Genomic DNA, 25,487 nt, shown 5'->3' on the forward strand with positions numbered 1-25,487 from the left:
GCGCTCTCCCCTGCAGGGCGAGCAGAGCTGGTCGGTCCTGGAGCAGCTGGCGCTCGATCCCAGCCCCGACCTGGCGGCCAGCAGCGTCCAGCAGCGCCTGGACGAGGAGAAGGACCGGATCCGGCGCGAGATCCGCAAGGAGCTGAAGATCAAGGAGGGGGCGGAGAACCTGCGCCGGGCCACCACCGACCGCCGTAACCTGGCCAGCGTGGAGAGCCTGCTGCGCGGCTCCGACCGCAAACTGCGCCAGCTGCACTGCCGGCTGCAGCACCTGGACGCCCACATCATGGTCAAGGAGCCTGAGGAGAGCGGAGGTCAGGGGGCAGGGGCATGGCAGGGCTCTGGGAGTCATGCCGGGGTCACTGGGAGGTCACCAGGGGGCAGGGAGCAGGGGTCATTGCTGGAGGACACGAGGGGGGGCAAGGAGCAGGGGTCAATGCCAGGGGGCCCAGCCGTGCGGCTGAGTGCTAGGAGGGCTTGGGATGCTGCTAGCTCAGGGCTATCTGTCCTGGAGAGGAGGCAGGTGCAAGGGGCTGGGACAGGCAGACCCCCAGCAGTGGCTGGGGCTCATCAGGGGGCTGGGCACCACTCTTCATCCTGAGATGTGACGCAAGAAGCAGGGAAGGGAACCACGAGGCAGCAAATGCTGAACAGAACCCAGGGGAGTCTCCATCTCCAAGCAGCACTGGCCGGCAGAACTGCCCACCACTAGGTCTCGGTGAGGCCAAGAGTTCGGCAGGATTCAAACAGGCTGGGGGTTTGTCGGGTGTCTGGGGTGGAATGGAGGCCTCGGGACACCTGCAGGATTGTCAGAGAGTCCCCACCCCCACCATGTGGTGTGGTGTCATTGTGTTAGCACTTGTGCCAAGATGCAGCCACCTCTGGGGTGGGACAGGTCTTTGTACAGCTCTCCAGCTGTTGGGGGCAGGAGGGCTTGGCCCTGGGAGTGGATTCCCCCATCCCCGTGGGGATTTGCCTGCCTCTAGGGTAGCTGGCAGCCTCCACCATCAGAGATGGGATACTGGGGTAGATGGGCCCATAGAACTGCTCTGCCATGGGGATCCAGGCTGCATTGCTGAGAAGGCCCCAAGGAGGGTTAGGGGGCAGTGCAGACCCTGTGGGTCACAGCCACATCTCCCCCCCCCGGAGCATTTTCACTAGCTCCCTCCTCCTCATCCAGCTGGGAATTGACCCCCCTCGGTGTCTGACCTGAGCTCCCTGAGCGCCAGGCCCCTGTGCGGTGCCAGGGCTGTACCAACGACTGGGATTTCAAAACAGGAAGCTGCCAGATGCCACCTGCCCCAGCAGCGAATCGCGGCGCGAGCTGGGGGGTCCGAGGCAGGAAGCGACATGGCTGCTTCCTCTACTGAGCTAGAAAAACAAATGATCTGGCGCCTGCCACAGCCCCTCCCAGCCCAGCAGCCCCGAGTGCCCCCCCCCATCCCGAGAAAGTCCATCTGCTTCATTATGACTTAATCAGCCTCAGAGAGACGGGGCAGGATAAGTCTTGTGACTGGGACATGGGGACAGGGGCAGAGCTTGTTTGGGAAGGCCAGGCGGGGGGGAAAGGAAGCTGGTGCATTATACAATACATTGGCTAGCTGTGAGGGCCAGCAGGAGGCGGCAGTCAGACCAGTTGAGAGTCTCTGGGTAAAGGTAAAAGGGGGGGGGGGGCGCTGTCCTGTGGGGGTCTCCTTTAAACCACCCAACCAGGGGGCAGAGGCATTTCTCGAAGGAATAACAGAACTATCCAAACACACGCCCTGGTCGGAATGGGGACGTCACCTCGCATACGGCAAAGCCCAGAATTTCCAGTCAACTCTTGGGATGTGCTGGTAACCGGCTGTTTGTTCCGTGAAGCGGAGGAAGTGAAGGAGGAGTGGAGGGTGGGCAGCCTGGGATTCTGCCCAAACTGGGTTTGCATCTGAAGGCGATTTGGGTGGAAGCGATCGGGAAATGACCGATTTCAGGACTCTGAGGAAAGAGAGCAGTAGGATAATGGCAACCAGGAGAAAATCTCCAGGATGAAGGAGACGAGCAGTTTGTCAAACAGCCAGTGCTAAAGGCACAATTGCAAACCATCCCGAGATGACAGCAAGAGAGACAGAATAGGGAGAGGCCAGGATGGCTCCCTCAGGGACTCTCTAATGACTTGAGACTCAAAAAGGAGAAATGGGACCAGGGACAGATTGCTCAGGAGGAGAACAAAAGAACAGCACAAGCTTGTAGGGACCACGTCAGAGAGGCTAAGGTGCAAAATGAGTTACACCTAGCAAGGGACGTAAACAGCAGTAAGAAGAGATCCTTTAAATCCATTCAGAGCAAGAGAGGGAGGAAGGAAAGCGCAGGTCCTCTGTTTAGCGGGGAAGGAGAGCAAACAACCAATGGCCTCAAGAAAGGCGTTTAATGCCTATTTTGCTTCAGTCTTCAGGTTAATGGTTAATGGAGAGCAGATACTCAGCACAATTAATATTAACAACCAGGGGGAAGGAACACAAGCCAATCTAGGGAATGATCAGGTTAAAGAATATTTCGATAAGTTAGGTGTATTCAAGTCGGCAGGGCCCAATGCAATTCGTCCTATTTAAGGAACTAGCAGACGCAATCACACCACCATTAGCAATTATCTCTGAGAACTCCTGGAGGGCGGGTGAGGTCCCAGAGGAGGGAGAAGGGCAAACATAGTGTGACGGTTTGGATCACAGAAACCCCCTTGGGAGCTGCCACCTGATGTGCCAAGACTACTTCTACTCCTGCTTTCCTGCCCTGGCAGCTTAGGATTTCAGTGCCCTGCCTGGTTTGAGCCAGACCTGCTAGCCTGCTGCAAACCCAGACCCAGGTCTGAACCGTGTCCCCTAACAGCTGTGGGCTTAACTGAAAGCAGCTTACAGAAGTGTTCCTGTCTTCAACACTCAGATGCCCAACTCCCAATGGAGTCCAAACCCCAAATAAATCCATTTTACTCATAAATTGTTCGCCCTGTATAGCACTGATAGAGACATATGCCCAGCTGTTTGCCCCCGCAAGTATTAATACATACTCTGGGTTAATTAATAAGTAAAAAGTGATTTTATTAAATACAGAAAATAGGATTTAAGTGGTTCTAAATAGTAACAGACAGAACAAAGTGAATTACCAAGTAAAATAAAATAAAACATGCAAATCTAAACCTAATACAGTAATACAACTGACTACCGGTAAAATCTCACCCTTAGAGATGTTTCAATAAGTTTCTTTCACAGGCTGGACACCTTCCTAGTCTGGGGACAATCCTTTCCCCTGGTACAGCTCTTGTTCCAGCTCAGGTGGTTCCTCATGATGGCCACCCCCTTTGTTCTGTTCTACCCACTTATATGGTTTTGGCACAAGGCAGGAATCCTTTGTCTCTCTGGGTGCCCCCCGCAACTGGAAAAGCACCAGGTTTAAGATGGATTCCAGTACCAGGTGACATGGTCACATTTCCTGTGAGACGCCAAGCCTTCATTCCTCCCGGCCTGACTCACAGGAAGGCCTGCCTGCAAACAGAGCCATCCACAGTCAATTGTCCTGGCTGATGGGAGCTATCAAGATTCCCAACCACCGTTAATGGCCCACACTTTGCATAATTACAATAGGCCCTTAGAGTTATAGTTCACATTTCTAGTTTCAGATACAAGAGTGATACATTTATACAAATAGGATGCCCACACTTGGTACATTGTAAGCTTTGTAATGATACCTTACAAGAGACCTTTTGCATGAAGCATATCCCATTTACATTATATTCCTACTCATTAGCATATTTTCATATAATCATATAGAGTGTAAAAAGAAAAGGAAGGTTTCAGAGTAGCAGCCGTGTTAGTCTGTATTCGCAAAAAGAAAAGGAGGACTTGTGGCACCTTAGAGACTAACCAATTTATTTGAGCATGAGCTTTCGTGAGCTACAGCTCACTTCATCGGATGCATACTGTGGAAACTGCAGAAGACATTATATACACACAGAGACCATGAAACAATACCTCCTCCCACCCAACTCTCCTGCTGGTAATAACTTATCTAAAGTGATCATCAAGTTGGGCCTTTTCCAGCACAAATCCAGGTTTTCTCACCCTCCCCCCCCCCCCCCACACACAAACTCACTCTCCTGCTGGTAATAGCCCATCCAAAGTGACCACTCTCCTTACAACCTGCATGAAAATCAAGGTGGGCCATTTCCAGCACAAATCCAGGTTTTCTCCCCCCCACCCTTTTTTTTTTTTTTATAGAGTGTGTCACGCATAGTACCTGTCTTTTAAAGGGGGAACAGAGAACCTGAACAGCCTGAGCGGGATAGCTGGAAAGACACTGGAACAAATTATTAACCAATCAGTTTGTAAGCAGTTCGAGCTCAGTAGGGGGAAGAGGAATAATCAGCATGGATTTATCAAACCAGCATAATTTCCTTCTCTGTCAGGGTTACTGGCCAAGTGGATGGGGGGAAGCAGCAGATATGATATGGTTTGATTTTAGTGAGGCTTTTGACACATTCATGACATTCTCATACGCAAACTAGGGAAATGTGGTCTAGATAAAAATACTATGAGGTGGGTGCCCAACTGATTGAAATACCCTACTCAAAGAGCAGCTCTCAATGGTTCGCAGTCAGCCTGGGAGGGCATGTCGAGCAGGTCCCGCAGGGGTCAGTCCTGGGCCCGGCTCTAGTCAATATTCTCATTAATGAATTCAGTAATGGAGTGCAGAGTGTGCTGATAAAGCAAGCTTGCGGCTGACAGCAGACTGGGAAGGGCTGCTCTCATTGTGGAGGCCAGGATTGTAATTCAAAGCAACCGTGACACATTGGAGAATTGGCCTGAAATCAACAAGATAAAATGAGGTAAAGACAAGTGCAAAGTACTTCACTCAGGAAGGAAAAATCAACTGCACAACCAGAAAACGGGGAATACCTGGTGAGGCAGTCGTAGTGCTGGAAAGGAGCTGGGGTTCTAGCGGAGCACAGATCGAATATGAGTCAACAGTGCGAGACGGCTGTGAAAACGGCTGATCTCGTTCTGGGGTGTAGGATTAACAGGAGTGTCGTATGTAAGACATGGGAGGTGACTGCTCCACTCTGCTCGGAACTGGGGAGGCCTCAGCTGGAGTCCCGTGTCCAGTTCTGGGCGCCGCGCTTTAGGGAAGATGTGGACAGGTTGGAGAGAGGCCAGAGGAGGCCACAAACATGATCAGAGGTTTAGCAAACCGGATCTGTGAGGAAAGGTTCAAACCTGGACATGTTTGTCTGAGAAAAACGACTGAGGGGGACCTGAGAACAGTCTTCAAATACGCTAAGGGCTGTTACAAAGAGGATGGGGATCAGTGTTTTTCCATGTCTCCAGCAATGGGCTTAATCTGCAGCAAGGGAGATTTCGGTTGGATATTAGGCAAAACTTTCTCACTCCAAGGGGAGTTCAGCTCTGGAACAGGTGACCAAGGGCAGTTGTGGTGTCCCCATTATTGGAGGTTTGTAAAAACAGGTTGGACCAACCCAGGGACGGGCTGGGGTTACTTGGCCCTGCCTCAGTGCAGGGGGCTGGACTAGGTGACCTCTCGAGGGCCCTTCAAGCGCGACATTTCTGTGATTCTATGACTCCCTGCCTGGCGCAACAATGCAGCCGCCTCTGGGGTGGGGTGGGGTGTGGCAGGGGTCAGCCCTTGCACAGGGGGTATTTGACCCTCTCTGCTCAATGAGATGTTTAGGTGCATTGAGCCAAGTGAAGGAGAGAAACCTCCTGTCTCAGCTCCCAGCAACTCTCCCGCAAGAGCCAGATACTGGGGCTTCCCTCCCCACACCAGATCCCGCAGATAGCCTATGTGTGGGGAGCCCAGGGCTGGGGTAACCGGGAGCTGCCGGTCAGGATTTCAGGGCACCGGCAGAGCTGTGGAGTCCAGAGAAAGCCGTCACGCGATGACTTTGTCCTTCTCCCAGGGTGCGGACCCCGATTGGGGGTGGGCCAGGACGGATGCTCCTGTTAACCCATGTGAGCCTGGGAATGGGGCAGGTGTGGGAGGGCCAGAACCAGCCCCAGTGAGGGACCTGCCAGCAGAGATGGGGGCAAGCCAGTGAGAGTGCCCTTCTCCCTCCTCACCCAGCCCCCCCCATCCAGGGGGCACGACCCCCCACCCCCCAAGCAGGGATTAGGCACCTTGGCTCTGCCAGTGCCCCTCACTCCTGACCCGTAGCACCCCTGCTAGCCCCGCACTGGGCTCCTGGGTGCTGGAGGGGCAGGGCCACCCCCTGCCGGGCACTGCTGACCCTTCCCCGTCCCCGCTTGCAGATGCCCCCCAGTCGCCCAACAGCCTGAGCCGCTCGGCCGCCAACAAGCACCGCCTGGCCGGGCTGGAGAAGCAGCTGAACATTGAGCTGAAGGTGAAGCAGGGAGCAGAGAACATGATCCAGATGTACGCCAATGGCTCCACCAAGGTGAGGGGTCCCACCCCCTGCCTCCTATTCCACCCTGCCCGGCCTCTACCCCCAACCCCCACCCTGCCCCCCAACCTCCATTCCCCTCACCTCTCCACCACAACCCCCTCACCCCGCTGTCCCTGTCTCCCAACTTCTCCCCTCCCCCTTCCCCTGCCTTTCCGCACCTGGCCCCCCAACCCACCTCCTCCCCCCGCTTCCTCCCTCCCCCCTGCCTCTCCACCCCCAAGCTCCTCCCCCGTCCCAGCCCCCCCCACCTCCCCCTGCCTCTCCAACTGCTCCCCACCCTCCACACCCTCCTCCACCTCTGCCTGCCCCCTTCACTCCCCACCCCCCAGATCCCCCTTCCCCTGCCCTGGAGGCTCTGGGACCCAAAGAGGCCTCCAGCCCGGAAAAACAGGCATGGAAGGAGGAGATGTAGCTGGGACAGGAAGCCACCCCTGATATGGGGGGTTGGACTCATGGGGGTGTGGGGGTGGGAGGGCACTCCCCAGACAGCTCTGGGCTCAGCAGCCCCCCCTCAACCCTCCTGTCTGCCCCCCAGGACCGGAAGCTGCTGCAGACAGCCCAGCAGATGTTGCAAGACAGCAAGACCAAGATCAACATCATCCGCATGCAGATCCGCAGAGCCGCGCAGGCCGACGCGGTGCCGCCCGACGGCGAGGACGGGCAAGGTGGGAGGGGCAGTTGGGGGAGGGGAAATAGGAGGGGAGCCATGGGGCACGGGGCAGTGCGGGGAGGGAGACAAGGAGGGGCGAGGAGTGGGCGGCAAGGTGGGGGAGCCGGGGCAGTGTCCGTAAGCTCCTGCTGTAGATACTCACCCTGTCCGAACACCCACAATCCTCTGCCCCCCACGGCCCTGCTTACAACACCGCTGTGGGGCTGCTCTCCCAAGGGTCCGGGGGTGGGGCCTGGCGGGCAGATCCTGGAGCCATGTCAACTTGGGAGGTGTTTATCCAGCGAAGCCGCCCCCCTGGTGTCCCATGGCCCAGCCACAGGGTGGGGGGCACGGATCCCCCCAACAGTGGGTTCCCCTGGTCAGGGTTCCCCCAGCACCCAGGTAGCCCAGCTGGGCTCCCCTCCACACCCCACATAACACTGGCTCGATCCCTCTCCCTGCACCAAATCCCAGCCGGTTCTGCCAACGCCCCTCTCCTGGCAGCTCTGCGCCCGGGCGCTTTACTGATCCAAGCACCCGTCGTCCTGGCAGCCCCCCGCTGCTGCTTGGACCCAGAGCTGGGCTGGGCCCAGGTCCCTCCACACACTAGCTGGACCATCACCGCAGGCCTGCAGCCCCCCCCACTCCCGACAACGCTGCTCAGCGGGAGGGAATCCTGGCAGCTTTGGCTACAGCCAGGCCCGTGGGACAGGCACAGCGCGGGAGGGGGTGCTCTCGTGCTACGCAGGGTGGGCAGGGAAGGAGGCAACCTGGGGAGGCCCTCCCTTCTCTCCAGAGGCCCCCCCCCTTCCTAGCCTGGTGCTCACTGGTCAGCCCCGCGGAGCTGAGGCACATGGAGAGGAATTGGCCGGGGTTTGTGGGACAGGACACTGGGATGTGCCCCAGCTCCTAGATGTGCAGCCACCTCTGGGGTGGGGCCCGGGGCAGGTTATACAGGGACCCCTCTCCCAGTGCTGAGATGCAGCCCCCTCCGGGGTGGGGCGTGGGGCCGTGAAACTCAGCTCCCTCTCCGCGGCCCGGGCTGGCTGGTCGGAAGAGAACCCAGGAGTCCTGCCCACGGCTCGGTGTCTGCCCCACCCCAGCAGGGTCTGAGCCCGCGCTGTCGCCCCGCAGGGAACCTGGACCTGACCTGCACGGAGCTGCGCATCGAGGAGCTGCGCCACCATTTCCGCGTGGAGCACGCTGTGTCTGAGGGGGCCAAGAATGTGCAGCGGCTGCTGGGCTCTGCCCGGACGCCGGACCGCAAGGCCATGGCTGAGGTACTGCCCCCCCAGCCTCTCGTTAACCCCCCCCAAGGCCATCGCTGAGATACTACCCTCCTGACCTCCCTTTAACCCCCCGCGCAAGGCCATCACTGAGGTATTGCCCCCCAGGCCCCCCCTTAACCTCCCCCCGGCCCCTCGTTAACCCCTCCCCCGCAAGGCCATCACTGATGTACTGCCCCCCCAACCCCCACTCCACAGGCCATCGAGGAGGACAGGGGTCCCAGGGCAGCATTCAGAGGTGGCTGTCGGGGGGAGCAGGGGGTATCGGGGGTGGTTTGGTGCACAGGGCTGGGGTTTATCTGTGGGCGCAGGGCCAGGGTACATGGAGGGCCATGGGGGGCAGGGTCAGTGCATGTGGGGGCACGGAGGGTCTCGGGGGCCATGCCCACGCTGTGCCCATTGCAGGCCCAGGCGAAGCTGACCGAGTCGAGCCAGAAGCTGGACCTGCTGCGCCTGGCGCTGGAGCGGCGCGTGGGGGAGCTGCCCGAGGAGCACCCCAAGGGCTGCATCGTCAAGGAGGAGCTGATCATGGCCTCCTCGCCCGCCTTCAGCGCCCGCAACAGCACCCCCTACCAGCACAACCAGTACAGCACGCTCTGCAAGCCCTCGCCCCTCACAGGTACCCCGGGGCCCACTGGCAACAGTCCCACTGGGGCAAACACCAAGGTACCGGCCCCCTGGGGCAGCGCCCCCTAGCGCCCCACAGAGACCAGTCCCTGGATACCCCCCAGGGAACAGCAAGTCAGCGAGAGAGCTGGAATAGCACCCAGGAGTCCTGGCTCCCAGCTTCTCTCTGCTCTAACCACTAGCCCCCACTCCCCTCCCAGGGCTGGCAATAGAACCCAGGAGTCCTGGCGCCCAGCCCACTGCTCTAACCCCCACACCCCCCAACCCCCCAGGGATGCTGGAGGTGCAGCTGCTGGGCTGCAGCGGGCTGCTGGAGTCGGTGCCTGGCCGGACCCGTGGTGCTACCGTCTCGCTGCCCTGCAACAACCCCGGCGAGGTGCGCCCCTACTTCATGAACCGCAGCGGGCGGGGGCTCTACAGCCGCAGCGGCAGCCTGAGCGGCCGGACCGTCCTCAAATCCGACGACTTCAGCAGTGAGTGAGCCGGGCACCCAGCCCCTGGCTGGGAACACCCGGGGGTGGGGCGCTGTGCTGCCGGGGGGATTGGGTGAGGGGATTGGAGGGATGCAGGTGGGGGTGTGGGAGGGGATCCCGTCCGGTTGCTGCAGAGTGGGAGGGGAGCGAGGGAGGGTGTTGTGCTGCAGGGGAGGGGGATCAGAGGTATGTGGGAGGGGATGGGGGGGTGCTGTAGAGGGGTTGAGGGAGAGGATCGGGGGTGCTGTGTGGGGTAAGGGAGGGGGAGATGGATTAGACTCTTGGAGGTGGAGGATGGTTGTTGATGGGGGCGGATGGTGGTTGTAAGGAGTTGTCAGCTGGCAGGCATTCGGGGGGCGTTGGCACCATCACCCGGGCACACTCCCCGCAGCGCAAAGCAGGGTGGTTTCCCCTTGGGGGAGAAATCATGACACAGAGTCTGGGGAGTCCCTCAATGGAACTAGTTTATTGTCGCTGCCCCAATCCTGGGGCAGAAGTGGGCACAATAGCATGCAGGGCAACCCAGGACCTCAGCCTTGCACCGACTCTTGATGCCCAGAAAGCGACTCTGTTCCAAGCACTGACTCTCGCTGGAGAGACCCAAGCTGGGTCCAAACTCCCCTGCCGCTTGCAGCAGCTTCCCTGCGAAGCGTGGGCACGACGGTGCCACCAGCAACATGTAGCGTGTCTCCCGAGGCTGAACACTCACTCGCACGCAAAGAGCATCAGGCTGTGTAACAGCACCCCCTGGTTGTTACTGGTATAATAGCATTTACAGTGGTACCCACTATGTGCTGGGAGCTTCCCAAATGCTCAGCTGGCAGGGCCCAGCTCTGAGGAGGCAGCGATAGGACGGATAGGGGGTGGCCCACGGTGATGCGCGCCTCTCCCCGCAGATGAGGTGAGCGCCGTGCTGAAGCTGGATAACACTGTGGTGGGGCAGACGGCCTGGAAGCCTGTGGGCCAGCAGGCCTGGAACCAGACCTTCGCCCTGGAGCTGGAGAGGGTGAGTGTGGGGGGGACATGCACACATCGGGCCCTGCTGCTCCAGGATGCTGGGTCTGGGCAAAGGGCAGCCACGCACCTGACTCAGATGAGCCTCTCTGAGGGAGGTGGAGCCAGGGATAGAACCCAGGAGTCCTGGCCCCCAGTGCCCCCCCGCTCTAATCATTAGACCCCACTCCCTTCCCAGCACTGGGGATAGAACCCAGGCGTCCTGACCCCCAGTCCCTCCAGCCTGGTTGTTGCATTGCCCGCACTGCCGATCCAGTCCTGGTAAGTGAACAGAACTGAGCTTCCAGTGCTCAGCTGCCCTGTCCCCCCTGGACTCTGTGCTCCTAACCGGATTAGGGCACCTGGTTCCAACATGGCCCAGCCCTGATTTTGCTTCCAACATTGTCACACTTTGTAGTGTGGACTGGGCCTTACCCAGCCCAAAGTGTTTAGCGGGGCACAGCCAGCTCCCATCTGCACTCCAGCTCTAACTGAGTTGTAATCGCCCCCCACCCCGGTCCCAAAACTCAGCTGAGCCACAGCTGAAAAAGCTACTGGAAGGGGTTAAAGTGGCCCCGTGTCAGTGGGAAACTGTTTACACTGGAACCTAATAATGGCTCCAACATTTTAGCCCAAATATCCAGCTCCTTTGGGGGGTTGTGGGTGGAGCTACCAGGTGGTGGATGGGGCTTCCGCACTGCCTTGCCCCCCACCCCCAGCTGCCCCATAGCCCTGGCTGGGGTCTCTCTCACTCCTGACTCTGCCCCCCAGGCACGGGAGCTGGAGATCTCAGTGTACTGGCGGGATTACCGCAGCCTCTGTGCCTTGAAGCATCTCAAGCTGGAAGATTTCCTGGATAACCAACGCCACGAGATCCACCTGGACCTGGAGCCCCAGGGCACCCTGCTGGCTGAGGTGATGCCCGCGACGGGCGGGATCAGGATAACAGGGATGGGGAGCAAGCCCTGGGGGGACAGAAGGGGGAGCAGGCCCTGTGGGGGAGGAGGGGGGGAGCAAGGAGCAGGCCCCTGAGGGGAAGGAGTGGGGAGCAGTCCCAGGACGGTGGAAGGGGAGCAGGCCCCTGGCGGGGAGGAGTGGAGAGGGGGTTGCAGGTCCCGGGGAGGAGGAGGGTGAAGCGGGTAGCAGGCCCTGGGGCAGGGGGAGCGGGGAGCAGGCCCCTGGGAGGGAGGAGGGGGGAGCAGGGAACAGGCCCCGGGGCGAGGGGAACTGGCCATGTCCCCTTCCCAACACTCACCAAGGTAAATTCACCGGCCGGGGGGAGCCCCTTGGCCCCTGGACTCCTCCATACTCAGCTAGTCACCCCATGGGCTCGCTGGGGTGGGGCCTGTGCTGGCCCCATTGCACTGTGGGGTGGGAGCTTCCCCATTGCCCCATGAGCAGAGTAGTATCTCAAGGAGGGGTTGCACTGACCTCACCCTGTCCTGGGCCCCCCATCCCTGCCCGGGCCCAGCCCCTCATCCCGGTCTCTTGCCGCCCCAGGTGACCTTCTTCGACCCTGTCATTGAGCGCATCCCCAAGCTCCAGAGGCAGAAGAAGATTTTCTCCAAGCAGCAAGGTGCCGTCTGGCGGGGGCATGACCCAAATGCAGGGCCCAGGGCCCCAGGGAGGCTCCTGCGTAAACCCCCAGCCCAGAGATATGGGTGGGCACCAGGTGCCAGCCTGTGTCCCCCTCCCTGCTTGGGAGCTGACTCTGCCCCATATCCCCACTCCTCACTGTGGGGGCAGCTCTGCCCCCTATGCCCCTCCCCCTTCCTTGGGGGCTGATGCTGGGCTCTGCCCCATATCTTCCTTCCCCCTCTTGGGGTCTGATGCTGCCCCATAACCCCCTCCACCTCTTGAGGGCTGATGCTGCCCCATATCCCCATTCCTCCTTGTGGGGACGGGCTCTGCTCCCTATACTCCTCCCCCTTCCTTGGGGGCCAACGCTTGGCTCTACCCCATATCCCCCACCCCGGGGGGCGGGTACTGAGCGCTGCAGCGTCTTGCTGCTGAGGCTCCGGGTTCGGCTGCATTCCCAGCCCTATGCAGCTCTGGGGGGATGACTGGAGGTGTGGGGGGGGACCGGTCCCACCGTGACTTTTGACCCCCCCCAGGCAAGGCCTTCCTGCGCGCCCGCCAGATGAACATTGACATCGCCACGTGGGTGCGGCTGCTACGGCGCCTCCTGCCCACCACCAGCTCCACCGGTGCCTACAGCCCCTCGGCCCACATGCCCACCGGGCCCGGCTCCGAGGGCCACCACAGCCTGGCCAGGTGAGCCCCTGGGGGTCCCTGGGGCAGCGGGGGGGCGGGGGAGGGGGCTGGAGCTCACCGCACCCGGCACAACCCCCGGGGGGGGCCCATTCTGCCCTCGCTCTGGGGCCCGGGGCTGTGGGGGTTGGGCCGGGCCCCCAGGGACAGCCCCCGCTGTGGAGGGAGGGAGTGGCAGGCCTCACAGCCCCGGCAGGCCGGCCAAGCTGCCTCCCGTGGGATGATGGGGGGGCCCAGGTCTGTGGGGCGAGAGCCCAAATATTGCCAGAAGCATGGGGGTGCCTCACCGCCCAGCTGTGGAAGGGGGCAGGAGGTTTGCCAGGGCCCCCCAAACAACTGCTTGCAAGGGGAGGTGTCACAAGGGGGCAGCTACCTCCTGTCGTCAGACCCACCAGCCTCCCAGGCAGGGTCCCCCAGCTCCATCCGCTCCGGGGATCTGGGGGGAGGGGACTATGGGGGGATCCCATGGGTCTTCCCCTCTAATCCCCCCACCCCAACCCCTGCCCCGCAGAGACTTCTCCATCGAGAAACTGACCCTGGACATTGATAAGCCGCAGCAGGAGCAGCCAGGCCAGCCGGCCGAAGGTGGGGAGCGACCGGAGAGGGGCGCACTGGTAAGACTCCCCCTGTCACGTGGGGGGCTGGTCCTGTCCACTAGAGCAACTTCCGGGGATGGCAGGGATGGGCCGGGGTCCCCGGCGCCAGGGACAGGGAACCACCCGTCGCCAGGCAGCAGTGCCAGACCCGGGGAACCGCCCACCCTGAGCTCCAGCACCAGACATGGGGACCCCGCAGCCCACACCCAGCCCCACGGGGAGCCAGTGCCAGACCCAGGGGCTCCCTGCAGTCAGAGCCCAGGGGAGGGAACGGGCCCCCTGCCACCGGCGACTGGGGACCCGACTCTCGCTCCCTCCTGTCTGACGGGGCCTGCCATCAGCTGCGCCCAGAGTCCATGGGGATGGGCACCCTGGAGATGCAGCGCCAGTGGGGAGTTGTAGATGGAGATTCCCTGCCTCATGGCTGGGCCCCTCAGTACCCCAGGGGGGAAGATTAGGTCCTGCTGACCCCTGGCACCACCCAGCACTGCCATGGGACTGTGGTGCCTTCTCAGCTGCCCCACAACGCCGGGCACAGCGGGCAGTGAGGGGGCTGGGGGAGCTCCTGCCTGCCTAACCCTCCACCCCCATCTGCCCCCCAGAGCCCGCAAGCAGGAGACAAGGAGCCGGTGCCGGGAGGAGACACCCAAAGGCCTGGGAATAGCACCCTGCACAGGTGAGGGACCCCTGCCCCCATGTTGCCCCCCATCTTCCCCGCGTGTGCCTGCCCAGCCCAGCCCCAGAGACCTCAGGGTCCCTCCCAGCCCCATTTGCTTCTGACCCAGACCCCTGGCCACTGCCCTCTCACGCTCCTCGCTAGAAGTTGCCCCCAGGACAAGCGGAGGGAAAACCCCTTCCCCCAGCCCTGCTCCAACCTCCCAGCCTCTCCAGGGGTAAGACTGGCAACAGGGCCCCACCCAGGTTATCAGCTGCCACATGCCAAGCCCCTCCCCCACCTGCTGGCCCCACCCCTCCATACTGCCAGACCCCTCCCCCACTTCCTGCCTCGCTCCCCACCCCCACACACACACTTGTTACTCCCATTCCTCCCCACAGCCCCCTTCCCTTACCCCAGAGCCTGTCTCTTGGGACCCCTGGTGGGACTGTCACCTCATCCCCAGGATCCCACCCTGCCCCCCTCAGCCCCCACCAGGGGCTCTCGCTGCCCAGAGCCGTCTGACAGAGGGGGTCGGGTTGTGGGGGGGGCAGGGGTGAAGTCAGCAGCCCCTCCCCCTCCTGGGGCTCTTGTCTCCCCAGAGGGGGTGGGGATTAGGGGGGCACCATTCGCAGACCCCCCTGCTCAGGGATGGGCTGGGGGAGGGGTAAGGGGACTCGCTGCCCCGTGGTGCGCAGGTCCCTCCCCGCCCCACGCCGGCTGCCAGCCGCAGCGGTGCCCAGTTCTCACTCTGCCTCTGCCCCCCAGGACGACGCCCTTGACGCTGGATGACTTCAGGTTCCTGGCCGTGCTGGGACGCGGGCACTTCGGCAAAGTGAGTCTTGGACCCAGCCCCACTCGCGCCCATTCCCCCAGAAACCCCCCAAGGGCTTCCCCCAACTTATTCATCTGCAGCCCCCTGCTGTGGTGGGAGGTCTTAAGTGCCTCCCACCCCATCCGGGCCCTTCCCAGCGGGGCAGAGAAACGACACTGACAAGTGATTTGCACCCAGTCCTGCCACAAATCCTTGCCAGAGCTGGGGAGAAAACCCAGGAGTCGTGGCTCCCAGCCCCCCCGCTCTCACCACTAGACCCCACTCCCCTCCCAGCAGCCCTGGCCCCCAGCCACGGTGCAGCCCCTAATGCCGGCTGTGTGGCTGCAGGTGCTGCTCTCTGAATACAGCCGCACAGGGGAGCTCTACGCCATCAAAGCCTTGAAGAAGGGCGACATTGTGGCACGGGACGAGGTGGAGAGGTGAGTGGCCAGCACCCCCCCCTCCCCCCAGTGCCATGGAGACCCAGCCAGTCCCCTCTGGAGACCCCTGCTGGGGGCAGAGGGGCTGGGGGCCTGGGGAACCATCTCCCTCACCCCACGCCTGCCTTTCCCCACCCTCCCCATGTCCCCCCTCCCCTGCAGCCTGATGTGCGAGAAGCGGATCTTCGAGACGGTGAATAGCTCGCGGCACCCGTTCCTGGTGAACCTCTTCGCCTGCTTCCAGACGCCCGAGCACGTCTGCTTCGTCATGGAGTACACGGCCGGTGGCGACCTCATGATGCACATCCACACCGACGTCTTCACCGAGCCACGGGCCACGTGAGTGCGGGGCAGCCGTGCGCCAGCCCACAGGGCCTCGCTGGCAGTCCCAGCCAGCCCCGGAACCCAGGAGTCCTGGCTCCCAGTCCCCTGCTCTTACCACTAGACACCGCTCCCCTCCCAGAGCCAGGTCTGGAACCCAGGAGTCCTGACTCCCAGCCCCCTGCGCTAACCGCTAGACACCGCTCCCCTCCCAGAGCCAGGTGTGGAACCCAGGAGTCCTGACTCCCAGCCCCCTGCGCTAACCGCTAGACACCGCTCCCCTCCCAGAGCCAGGTGTGGAACCCGGAAGTCCAGACTCCCAGCCCCCTGTGCTAACTGCTAGACACTGGTCCCCTCCCAGAGCCAGGTGTGGAACCCAGGAGTCCTGACTCCTGGCCTGCTCTTGCTCCCCACCTGGGCTGGGTTTGCTCTGTATGGCAGAGCCAGCGGGGAGGGGCTATCCCAGCACGGGCTGCAGCATTGACACCCCCCCCCCGGCCTCCGGCCTCCCTTGCAGGTTTTACGCTGCATGCGTCGTCCTTGGCTTGCAGTTTCTTCACGAGCGCAAAATCGTGTACAGGTAAGAGACTCTCAACGGGGGAGGGGGGACATTCCCTTGCCCAGCATGGGGCTCCCGGCTCTGCACCCTGCTGTACAGGTAGGGAAACTGAGGCACACAGCCGGGGCGGTACTTTGTGGATAAGGTGCATAGCTGGGGCTAGGACCCAGGAGTCCAGACTCCCAGCCGTCCCTGCTCTAACCACTAGACCTCAGTCCCCTCCCATCACTGGGGATAGATCCCAGCAGTCTGGACTCCTAGCCTGCCCGCACACACTGACCCTCGCACCCTCCTCCTTCAGGGACCTGAAGCTGGATAATTTATTACTGGACAAGGAGGGTTTTGTGAAGATCGCAGACTTTGGCCTGTGCAAGGAAGGTGGGTGCTGGGCACAGGGCAAGGGAGGGGGCAGGGGTACCAGGGGCAGTTACATGTGAGTGTCGAGATACTTTGCCACAGGGGCCCGTCAGGCAGATGGGAGTCTCTGTGCCCAGTTCCACCTGCTGCTGCAATGGAGCCACCTCTGGGGTGGAACATAGAAGCTGCTTATAGGAGTGTGGCTCACCCAGCGCCGGGGTGCAGCCACTTCTGTGGGGGGACGTGACAGCTGTGGGACTCAGGGGGAACGCAGCACTTTGGGACAGGAAGTGAAGGAGAGGCGCGTATCTGGCTGCAGGGGAATAGAAGCGCCCTGCTAGGGACACCAGGACAAATGCAGCTCTGTGGGGGAGCTCAGGGATTGTTAATAACCACCCTGGGGTATGGCAACTCCTGCAGCACAGTGCCCCCTATTGAGCCCCCATTTTCCCACCCCCTTTAGCACAGCACCCCCTACTAATACCCCCACCCCCTGCATCACAACACCCCCTACTGAGCTCCCACCCCATCCCCTGCAGCACAGTGCCCCAAAGTGCTGCACTGGGGTATTGGGGCCAGCCTGACTGAGGGGATAGCGCCCCCTGCTGAGCCCCCACCTGCTCTCTGGGAGCTCTCTCCATGCACTGACCCTGCTTAGCTTGGGAGCAGTTGAAGGGAGGGGCAGTGGGGGCAGGAGCCTTGGTGGGTCTGTGGCCTCCTGGGAGCTGGGAGAAAGCCCTGGGCGTAGCCCCCACCCTGCGATGGGGAGGGTGTTGCTCAGTGCATGGGGGGACCCCGGGGTTTAACCCTTTCCCCTCCCCGCTCAGGGATGGGCTATGGCGACCGCACCAGCACGTTCTGCGGGACCCCCGAGTTCCTGGCGCCCGAGGTGCTGACAGACACGTCCTACACCCGCGCCGTGGACTGGTGGGGGCTGGGCGTCTTGGTTTACGAGATGCTGGTGGGGGAGGTGAGTCGGGGGGCGGGGTCTTCTCCTGGGCCTTCACATGGCCATCCCAGGGCTGGTTGGGGTGGGGGAGGGCAGTTGGAGGGGCAGGTAGGGTGAGGGAGGGGCTCAGAGTGAGGACTAGTTCAGAGGGGTGCTCCCAGCAGGATGGGGGGTGGGTCTGAATGGGGGGAGGGGGTGTGGCTTGGGCTGGGAGGGCTGTTCAAAGATGGGAGGGGTGGTTGGGTCACGGGGGAGGGGCCGGGTCACAGGTGCCCGGGCAGGGAGGGCACTTGGGAGAGGGCGGGGGCTGGGTCAAAGGTGGGGAGATATTGGGTAGGGTGGAGGTGGGGGAGTGCTTGGTTCAGGACGGGGGACTGGGTCAGGGCTGAGGTGCATGGGGTCAGCCCCATGAGGTTTGGGGTGGCGCTTGGGGCAGGGTGGGGGCAGGTTTGTGCTGGGGGTCACTCTGAGCTGGCGGGATGTTGACCTGCCCCCCGGCTCTGCCCTGCAGTCCCCATTCCCAGGTGACGACGAGGAGGAGGTGTTTGACAGCATCGTGAATGACGAGGTGCGGTACCCCCGCTTCCTGTCCACCGAAGCCATCGGCGTCATGCGCCGGGTGAGTACGCCAGGCCTTGCCCCCATCACACACACACTGGGGCTGGGCTGGGGGGCAGGGCAGCTCCCAAAGGGCGTGTGGGAGCAGGGGTTGGGCTCTGGGGGGAGGGACTGGATCTCGGGGGGATGGGCATCAAGGGGAGGCGGGGGCCCTGCCCCCAGCTTGGAGCAGCTCCTGCCCCTCCAGTGCATGGCTCATCCGGTCAAGCTACCCTCGTGCTCCAGGGCTCTGCTCTGGGTGGGGATCAGGAAGGGTGGCTCAGTGGAGCGCCTGTCCCCCCCGGGGATGGAGACTGGGGGGTCTCCGGGGATGGAGAGCGGGGGCAGGGAGGGGTCCCTGGGGATGGAGAGGGAGGTGGGGGCAGGGGGCTGGAGGGTAACGGTGTCTCTGTCCAGCTCCTGCGCAGGAACCCGGACCGGCGCCTGGGCTCCAGCGAGCGGGACGCCGAGGACGTCAAGAAGCAGCCGTTCTTCAGGGTCAGTTCCCACCGCCATGTTAACCCCCCCCTTCCCCCGACATCCCGCCCTGCGGCCACCCCCACTCCAGACAGAACAACCCTCCACTGTAGCCCCCTTCCCTGGCTACAGCCTGGCTCCTGCTGAGATGCCCCCGCTGGATGCTGGCACTGCCACGCCTGGCTCAGCCTGCAGGAGGCGATGCCCCCTCCCCCATATCCAGGATGGAGTGCAGCCCCCTTGGTCTAAGGTCATGTTAGGCAACAGCGCCCCCTGGTGCTGCGTGGGGGCATTGCGGCCAGCACTGACTGCCAGGGGAGAGCATCCCCTCCTGCGCCCTTGCCCTGCTTCCTGCAGCACAGCGCCCCCTGGTGCTGCATGGGGGCATTGCGGCCAGCACTGACTCCCAGGGGAGAGCACCCCCTGCTGTGACTCCCACCCTGCAGCTGCCTTCTGCTGCCCAAGGCTTGGCCCGGGCCAGCCCAGCCTAGCCTGGTGGGGGTTCCCAAGGGCAGGGCTAACTCCCAGTCTGGCTGCAGCCGCCCCCACTCGCTCACTGCTCCCCTCCCCCCGCAGTTCATTGACTGGGAGGCCCTGCTGGCCCGGCGGCTCCCTCCCCCCTTCGTCCCCATCATCAAGGGGCGGGAGGACATCAGCAACTTCGACGAGGAGTTCACGGCCGAGGCACCCGCACTGACGCCACCCCGCGAGCCGCGCCCGCTCACCGCCGCCGAGCAGGAGGCCTTCCGCCACTTCGACTACCTCGCGGACACCTGCTAGCCCAGGGGAGAGCTGGGCCGCGGGAACGGACGGAGGGTTTCCCACCAGCACCCCCTGGGGCTCTGAAGGACTCTGCGGAGGAAGCCTGCCCCCACCTGTGTGAAGGACTCGCTGGGGCGGGGAGTCAGCCTGGATCTGTGCTGTGGGGGCAGTTTGGCTCCAAGGCCGCAGAAGCAAGACAGGGGAAGTGGATCTCTTGGAATCCCTGCCAGGGACCGCTGCCCCCAACCCCACCTGCCCCCTGTCTGAGCCCCCCACTGCCCCTTCTGCCCATAACTTTCTCTTGGACTATTGTAGTTTTGCCAACAAGTGGAGGGGGTGAGCGCAGCGCTGGCCCCGCCCTGGTTCCTACCCCCAGCCTGGGTCTGGCCTTGGCATTTCCATGGGTGAAAGGCTGAGCCCCACCCCCTGCTCCCAGAGGCAGGGGTGCAGCAAGAGGAGGGGTCTGTGCCCTGCGTCCTGGGCGGGGGGAGGATGAGCACTGAGGGGAGGTGGGGGCCTTGCCAGGCCAGGGTGGAGTCAGCTTGTGGGGGTGGGGAGCTGCTGGACCCTCAGGGCAAGTAGGGGCCACCCTGAGGGTGGAGGAGTGGCACCCAATGTTGGGTCCTGGGGGAGGACTGGTGGGATGCTCCATGGCCAGGTCCCAGAAGGGTGCCCAGGAGGGTCCCCCCCCCGCCCCATACAGTGACCCAGCCCCCTGCCCCTCTCTGAGGCCCTGGAAGCCTCCTGTGAGCTGGGGGGCTTTATGCCCTGCAGCCCCTCATCCTACTGCAGCTCTACCCAGGGCTCAGCTGCCCTCTACCCATGGCTGTAGGCCCATCTGCTCCCCCAGGGCCTGGCAAGGTGCAGCCCAGCCCTTTGCCCGAGGGCTCTGCCTCGTATCATGGACCATTTGGAGTATCTGGAGCCGGCTGACGCAGGAACTGGTGGGGGCAGCTGCCGCTGGGGCGGGACATGGGGGCTGTTTATACAGGGATCCCTGGCCTGGCACTGAAATGCAGCTGCCTCTGGGGTGGGCTGTTTCAGCTGCTTAGCAGCCACCAGCAACAGCACACAACAGTTTTAGGACTGGAGGGGAAGGGACTGGAGGCAGGCTGCGGGGGGCTGCCCCAAGGGGACTTTGGCCAGGAAGCTGGCGCTCCCCCCCGTCACTGGCCATGGTTCTGGGCCATGTTTTTAAGAACACGGTGGCCAAACACCTGTTGGGGACGGTCTAGGTACCCATGGCCCTGCCTCGGTGCAGGGTGCTGGACTTGAGCTCTCGGGTCCCTTCCAGCCCGGTGACTGATCAGGGCTCCAGCTTTAATTCTAAGCCAAAACCAGGGGCCCCTGTGCATTGCCTTGAAAGGGAGAGTGCCCCCACCCCTGCTCCCTGCAGCACAGCGCCCCCTAGTGCCACGCTGGTGTTTTAGGGTCAGCACTGACAGTGAAGGGAGAGTGCCCCTGCTGTGCTCCCCCACCCTGCTCCCTGCAGCACAGCGCCCCCTAGTGCTGTATGGGGGCACTGAGCCCCTGTCCCACTCCCTGCATTTTCCTTGTCTCTCACATGTCTGACCGCACTCAGCATGATGTCCTAGCTCCCCGCCCTGCATGGCATGAAGGTTAGAGGGGCTGGAGCCACATCACCCCTGATAAAGGGAAGCAGGGGCCTCCCTGGGTATGACTGGGGTGAGAGCTGGGGGCTGCTGGCCCCATGGGGATGGGGCAGAGCCCAGGCAGGCACAAGAGCTGAGGGCACAGCAGATCCACAGGGGCTGGGGGTAGGGATTCCCTGTGTACTCCCACGCCCGGTGGGGGAGGGGAAGGGGGGAGATGGCCACTGTCTCTAAGTTCCCACCCACGGGGTGCTGCCCTGTCCTGCAGCGCCTCCCCATGGGGGCTTCATGCACCTGCTTGCTGCTCCAGCCTCCACTGAGCTGTGCCCCTGACCGCAGTGTTGGGGATGCAGGGAAGCGTTGCCACAAGAGGGGCCATTCCCCTGGTTGGCAGGAGTCGAGCCCACTGCTTCTGAATGGGTGGGGAGGTCTAGTGATGGAGGTGGGGTTGAGAATCAGGACTCCTGGGTTCTGTTACTGATGGGGAAGAGAGAAATGTCTAGTGGTTAAAGAGGGGGCATGTGGCCAGAAGTCAGGGTTCTGTCCTGGACCTAAGAGAGTGAGCTCTTGTGGTTAGAGCAGGAGGGGCTGGGAGCCAGGATTTCTGGGTTCTGTCCTTGGCTCTGCCACTGACTTGCTGTGTGCACCTGGTGGAGTCACGTTTCTGTGTGCCTCAGTTTCCCCTTCTGTAACATTCCCGCCCCTGCCTGTCAGCCTTTGGGGTGGGGTCGCTCTGGCTCCAGGCAAAGGCTCAAAGTTACAGTCCCCCTGCCAGCGCCCTGCCACCCGCCTGCCTTTTAACTACCTCTGTCCCCGCAGGGAGACCCTCGGGCTGTGTTCTGTGGGGTGAGAGGGAGCTAATGAGCTGCCTTTGTGGTATGAGATGTGAGTTGTAAATTATAAACCAGTTAAGCAAATGTCACAGCCTGGGCGTCGAAGGCGTCTCATTGTGGGAGGCTAGAAGAGCCCTCCAACCAGCGCGGTGCCCTGGGAAACCCTTCTGGGGCAGCAGCTGGGACTCAGGACTCCTGGGTTCCATGCCCAGCTCTGGGAGGAGAGTGGGGTCTAGTGGTTTGAGCAGGGGGGAGGGGCTGGGAGCCAGGACTCCTGGGCTCAGTTCCCTTCGTTGCCACTGACCTTGGGCAAGCCTCCCGTGCCTGGGTTTCCCCACAGGTAACTTTGTGAGACTGATGCTCCTCCCCGGTTATGAAGCACGTTGAAGGCTGGGGAGGAAGCTCCCCACAGTGGTGCTGAGAGGCTGCCAGACGGGACAAGCCGGAGGGATGGGGCAGCATGTGCTGGCACCGTTGCTGGGCCCTCAACCTGCTGTAGAAGGCCCAGGAACCAAGGGAGGCACCTGGCCTCAGCGCAGCAGGGGTTAAAATGGACCAGGTGAGTTCAGTGGAGAGGAGAATCCCGTGGCAGGGATGGTAGCTGCAGTGCCCCCTTCTGGGGAACAGGGCAGTGCCGCAGTGGGCCTGGAGTTTATTTAGCACATCCAAGGCCCTGTGCATAGCAGTTTGGGACAGGAAGTGGGGGAAATGCCCAAGTCCCAATGCTCCTACATGGGGATTGAGAGAGGAGGGGGGATTCTCCTGGAGGGAGCTGGGATGGAGCCTGAGCTCTGGGGGATCTTTATTCAGCGTGCCTGGCCAGGTTTGGGGTCTGTTGTGAGCAGCAGACCTACCAGCAGCACAGCGCCCCCTATTGCCCGACTACTAGAGCATTGGGGTCATCACTGAGTGTGAGGGGGAAAAGCTCCCTACTGAGCACCCTGCTCCCTGCAGCACAGCGCCCCCTAGTGCTGCTCTTGGGCATTGGCTTTGGTGCTATCTGCAAGGGGACAGCGCCCGCTACTGAGACTCCCTGTCCCTGCAGCACAGCACCCCCTGGTGCTGCAATGGGGTAGTGGGTTCATACCGACTTAGAGGAGGGAGGTCCCTGTACTCAGTCATCTGTCCAGTTCTCTGCTGACATGCTCCATCCTCCTGTGAGTCCCACTCACCCCTGGTCTTTGTCGAGCAAATCCCAGCCAGGAGCTTCCACCCAGCACCTGGGGCATCATGGCACAAACACCCCAGGCCAACTCCCCAACGGGGTTAGTCACCGGCTCTCCGTGAGTGCCCTAGACTGACACCATCTGGGGATCATTGACACCACTCGAGCAATGCTAAGTTACATCTGCTGGGGCTCTCCCCTCAGACACTTTCCCGGGCCAGTGCGCTGCCCGCAACCAGCCATGTGGCCGCATCCCTGGAGCAAGTGGCCAGAGCCCATGCGGGCTGGGCAGAGGGGCCTTACCCTCCACTAGGGTCTTGCCTCCAGAGAGTTGAGCCCTGGAAGAGCTGCCCAGGATGTGGTGTGCATCTGCCTCTCCACCGGCAACTGGGGAAGCCCACAGGGGCCCTGAGCCCCCCTGCTGCTGGGGGGTAGCAGCTGAGCTGGTTAGCCATGGGCTGGTCCTGAAGGCTCATTCATAGCCATCGAGGCGAAGGGATCATCGTGACCAGCTAGTCTGGCACTGCATGGCCCAGGTGAGTGGTCTTGCAGCCCAGAACTCTCCACACACCTGGTTCGGGCTGGTGTGGGGCCCTGGGCTGGGCAGGGGTTTGCCCTCTCATGCATGTAACTGGCACTTGTACTCAGCTATTAACTCCCAATGCTGTGATCCCCGGAGGGGGCATCTCGTGGCCACTTGTCTCTGTCACATGCTGGTGACATTCTGGTCTCCTGACCTTCTCCTTAGCTCTTCCCTCGGCAGCAAGTGAGAAAAGACCTGATGCCGAGGTGATGGGCAGCACGGTCTAAGCTAGCTCAAGGCTCAGAGGGAGGAGAAGAGAATCATGTTTATTACAATGGTGCCAGGGGAAGGGACAATCAAGATCAGACCCCTGCTGGGGGTGCTGCACAAACACAGAACAGCAAACATGGGGATGGCTTCGTTCGGAGCTGCACGGACACCTGCCAAGACGGTCCTCGCCCCAAGGTGCTTGCAATCTAAACTGATGCAACAAAGGTTAGGGGACAGGCGTGACCTACAAGCCCTGCCCACAGTCTCCAGGCCTGCTATGAGCCAGATGTCTGGGCTCAAATGATCAGTGGTTAACACACTGGCCATTTTGGTTGTCACTGTTAGGGACCAGAGTTAACACCCACCAAGATGAAGCACGGCTCGGTCATCGTTGTGATGAATCCATAACGGCTGGAATCTGGAATTCTGTAGAAATCAATGGAGAAGCTAAAGAAGAGACGAGCTGGCATCCTATAGCGCCTCCTACTGGCTTATCCCTGAGCCACGCACCAATGAGTAAAGGGACATCCAGCATTGCCAACCCCAGGCATTTTAAGATTTTGTCGCCCCACCCCCAAATTGCAAGATTGGCCTAAAATATCATGATTATTTTAAACAATAAATGGGGGGGCGGGGGTCAAATATACTTTCCATTCACATGGCTTTGTTCGACACCAATCAACTTTTTGATGAAAACCTGGAAAAACCCGACAACAAAACTCTGCCCAAAACTTTTTAAAAATATTATAAATTTGTCCCCAGGAAAACAATTCTTTCCTGGCTTGTTCTAACCCAGGGCTCAGTTTATTCTGGTCTCTGAGTTCAGAGCTGGTTGGGATCACATTGTATTAGTTAGTTAGTAGGTGTATTACGATAATGCATAGGCATCCCTGTCAGAGACCAAGACCTGGTGCTCGGTGCTGTATGTTATTGATTAGGTGTATTACAGTAGTGCCTTGGCGCCCTAGTCATGGGCCAGGAGCACATTGTGCCAGGTGCTGTACAAACACAGGCCAGGAAGACAGTCCCTGCCCAAGGAGTGGCGTTTCCCTGACCCCAGGACCTCTGTGCCCCCATCCATCAAAGGTCCCTGTGTCACCACACAGGGGCGCTACAGCTGTTGAATCAAATGGTTGGGGGGACATTTCCACATGGGCTAAAGGGGGTTTCCCCCCAGCAGAGTGGTTTTAAACTCCCCAAGTTCACCTGAAGCAGATACCTGGCGGGGGAAGTTTCGTCCCAACCAATTAAACTTTGGCAAAGTTCTAAGCAGCTGAAAACGAAAACCTTGGGCAAAAACATAGCTCCGGGGGTGCAAGTAGAACTGTTCTCTAGTGGAATGACTGCGTCCACATGGGGTCTTTGCCCTGCTCTGGCTACAGGGCTGATCCAACTCCCCAGGAAATCAACAGAAAAACCCGCACCCACGTCGGCAGTGCAGGATCTAAACAGATGGAGCTAGAGCAGGAGGCCAGCTGTGTCTGGCTCAGGCTGGGCTAGGCCTTTAAGGAAGGTGGGTTTAGCCCACCCCATGGGTTTGAGAGCTGGGCAGCACAGAGCCTGAGATAAGAGGCCACCAAGCCAGGTGGTCAGAGAGACACAGCAGACCTGCAGGAAGCAGGTAGGGGCCTACAGAAGCTGGATCCTGGGGCAAGGGAAAGGATCAGGTTGCTTTGATTTATCCTGCCCTGTTCTGAAGCATGAACCCTTTGCTGAAGAATGGGGCTGAAACCCTGATACTGCTGGAGTGGGTTTATGTGTGCCCTGGTCCCACCAGCCTGCTGTAGGGCAGGGGTGCCCCTCTCAGCC

At 61.3% G+C, this 25,487-nt stretch overlaps 1 protein-coding gene across 2 annotated transcripts in view; it reads left to right on the forward strand.

Moving 5' to 3' along the window:
* The window catches only part of PKN1 (protein kinase N1), a 46,129-nt gene extending 26,351 nt beyond the window's left edge, over positions 1–19,778 (forward strand). For both annotated transcript variants that reach the window (XM_074935195.1, XM_074935194.1), the window contains exons 2-22: positions 17–314; positions 6,294–6,439; positions 6,984–7,113; positions 8,232–8,377; positions 8,789–9,002; positions 9,283–9,483; positions 10,380–10,489; positions 11,248–11,391; positions 11,977–12,052; positions 12,591–12,750; positions 13,259–13,361; positions 13,946–14,019; positions 14,767–14,833; positions 15,161–15,252; positions 15,415–15,591; positions 16,091–16,153; positions 16,434–16,510; positions 17,317–17,459; positions 17,950–18,057; positions 18,453–18,533; positions 19,089–19,778. In XM_074935195.1, the coding sequence (XP_074791296.1) occupies positions 17–314; positions 6,294–6,439; positions 6,984–7,113; positions 8,232–8,377; positions 8,789–9,002; positions 9,283–9,483; positions 10,380–10,489; positions 11,248–11,391; positions 11,977–12,052; positions 12,591–12,750; positions 13,259–13,361; positions 13,946–14,019; positions 14,767–14,833; positions 15,161–15,252; positions 15,415–15,591; positions 16,091–16,153; positions 16,434–16,510; positions 17,317–17,459; positions 17,950–18,057; positions 18,453–18,533; positions 19,089–19,292 (2,814 nt within the window). In that variant the 3' untranslated portion in view covers positions 19,293–19,778. The remainder of the gene's footprint in view (positions 1–16; positions 315–6,293; positions 6,440–6,983; positions 7,114–8,231; positions 8,378–8,788; positions 9,003–9,282; positions 9,484–10,379; positions 10,490–11,247; positions 11,392–11,976; positions 12,053–12,590; positions 12,751–13,258; positions 13,362–13,945; positions 14,020–14,766; positions 14,834–15,160; positions 15,253–15,414; positions 15,592–16,090; positions 16,154–16,433; positions 16,511–17,316; positions 17,460–17,949; positions 18,058–18,452; positions 18,534–19,088) is intronic.
* The last annotated feature ends 5,709 nt before the right edge of the window (positions 19,779–25,487 follow it).

This window comes from Natator depressus, chromosome 20 (genome assembly GCF_965152275.1).
Source record: "Natator depressus isolate rNatDep1 chromosome 20, rNatDep2.hap1, whole genome shotgun sequence".
NCBI lineage: Eukaryota > Metazoa > Chordata > Testudines > Cheloniidae > Natator > Natator depressus.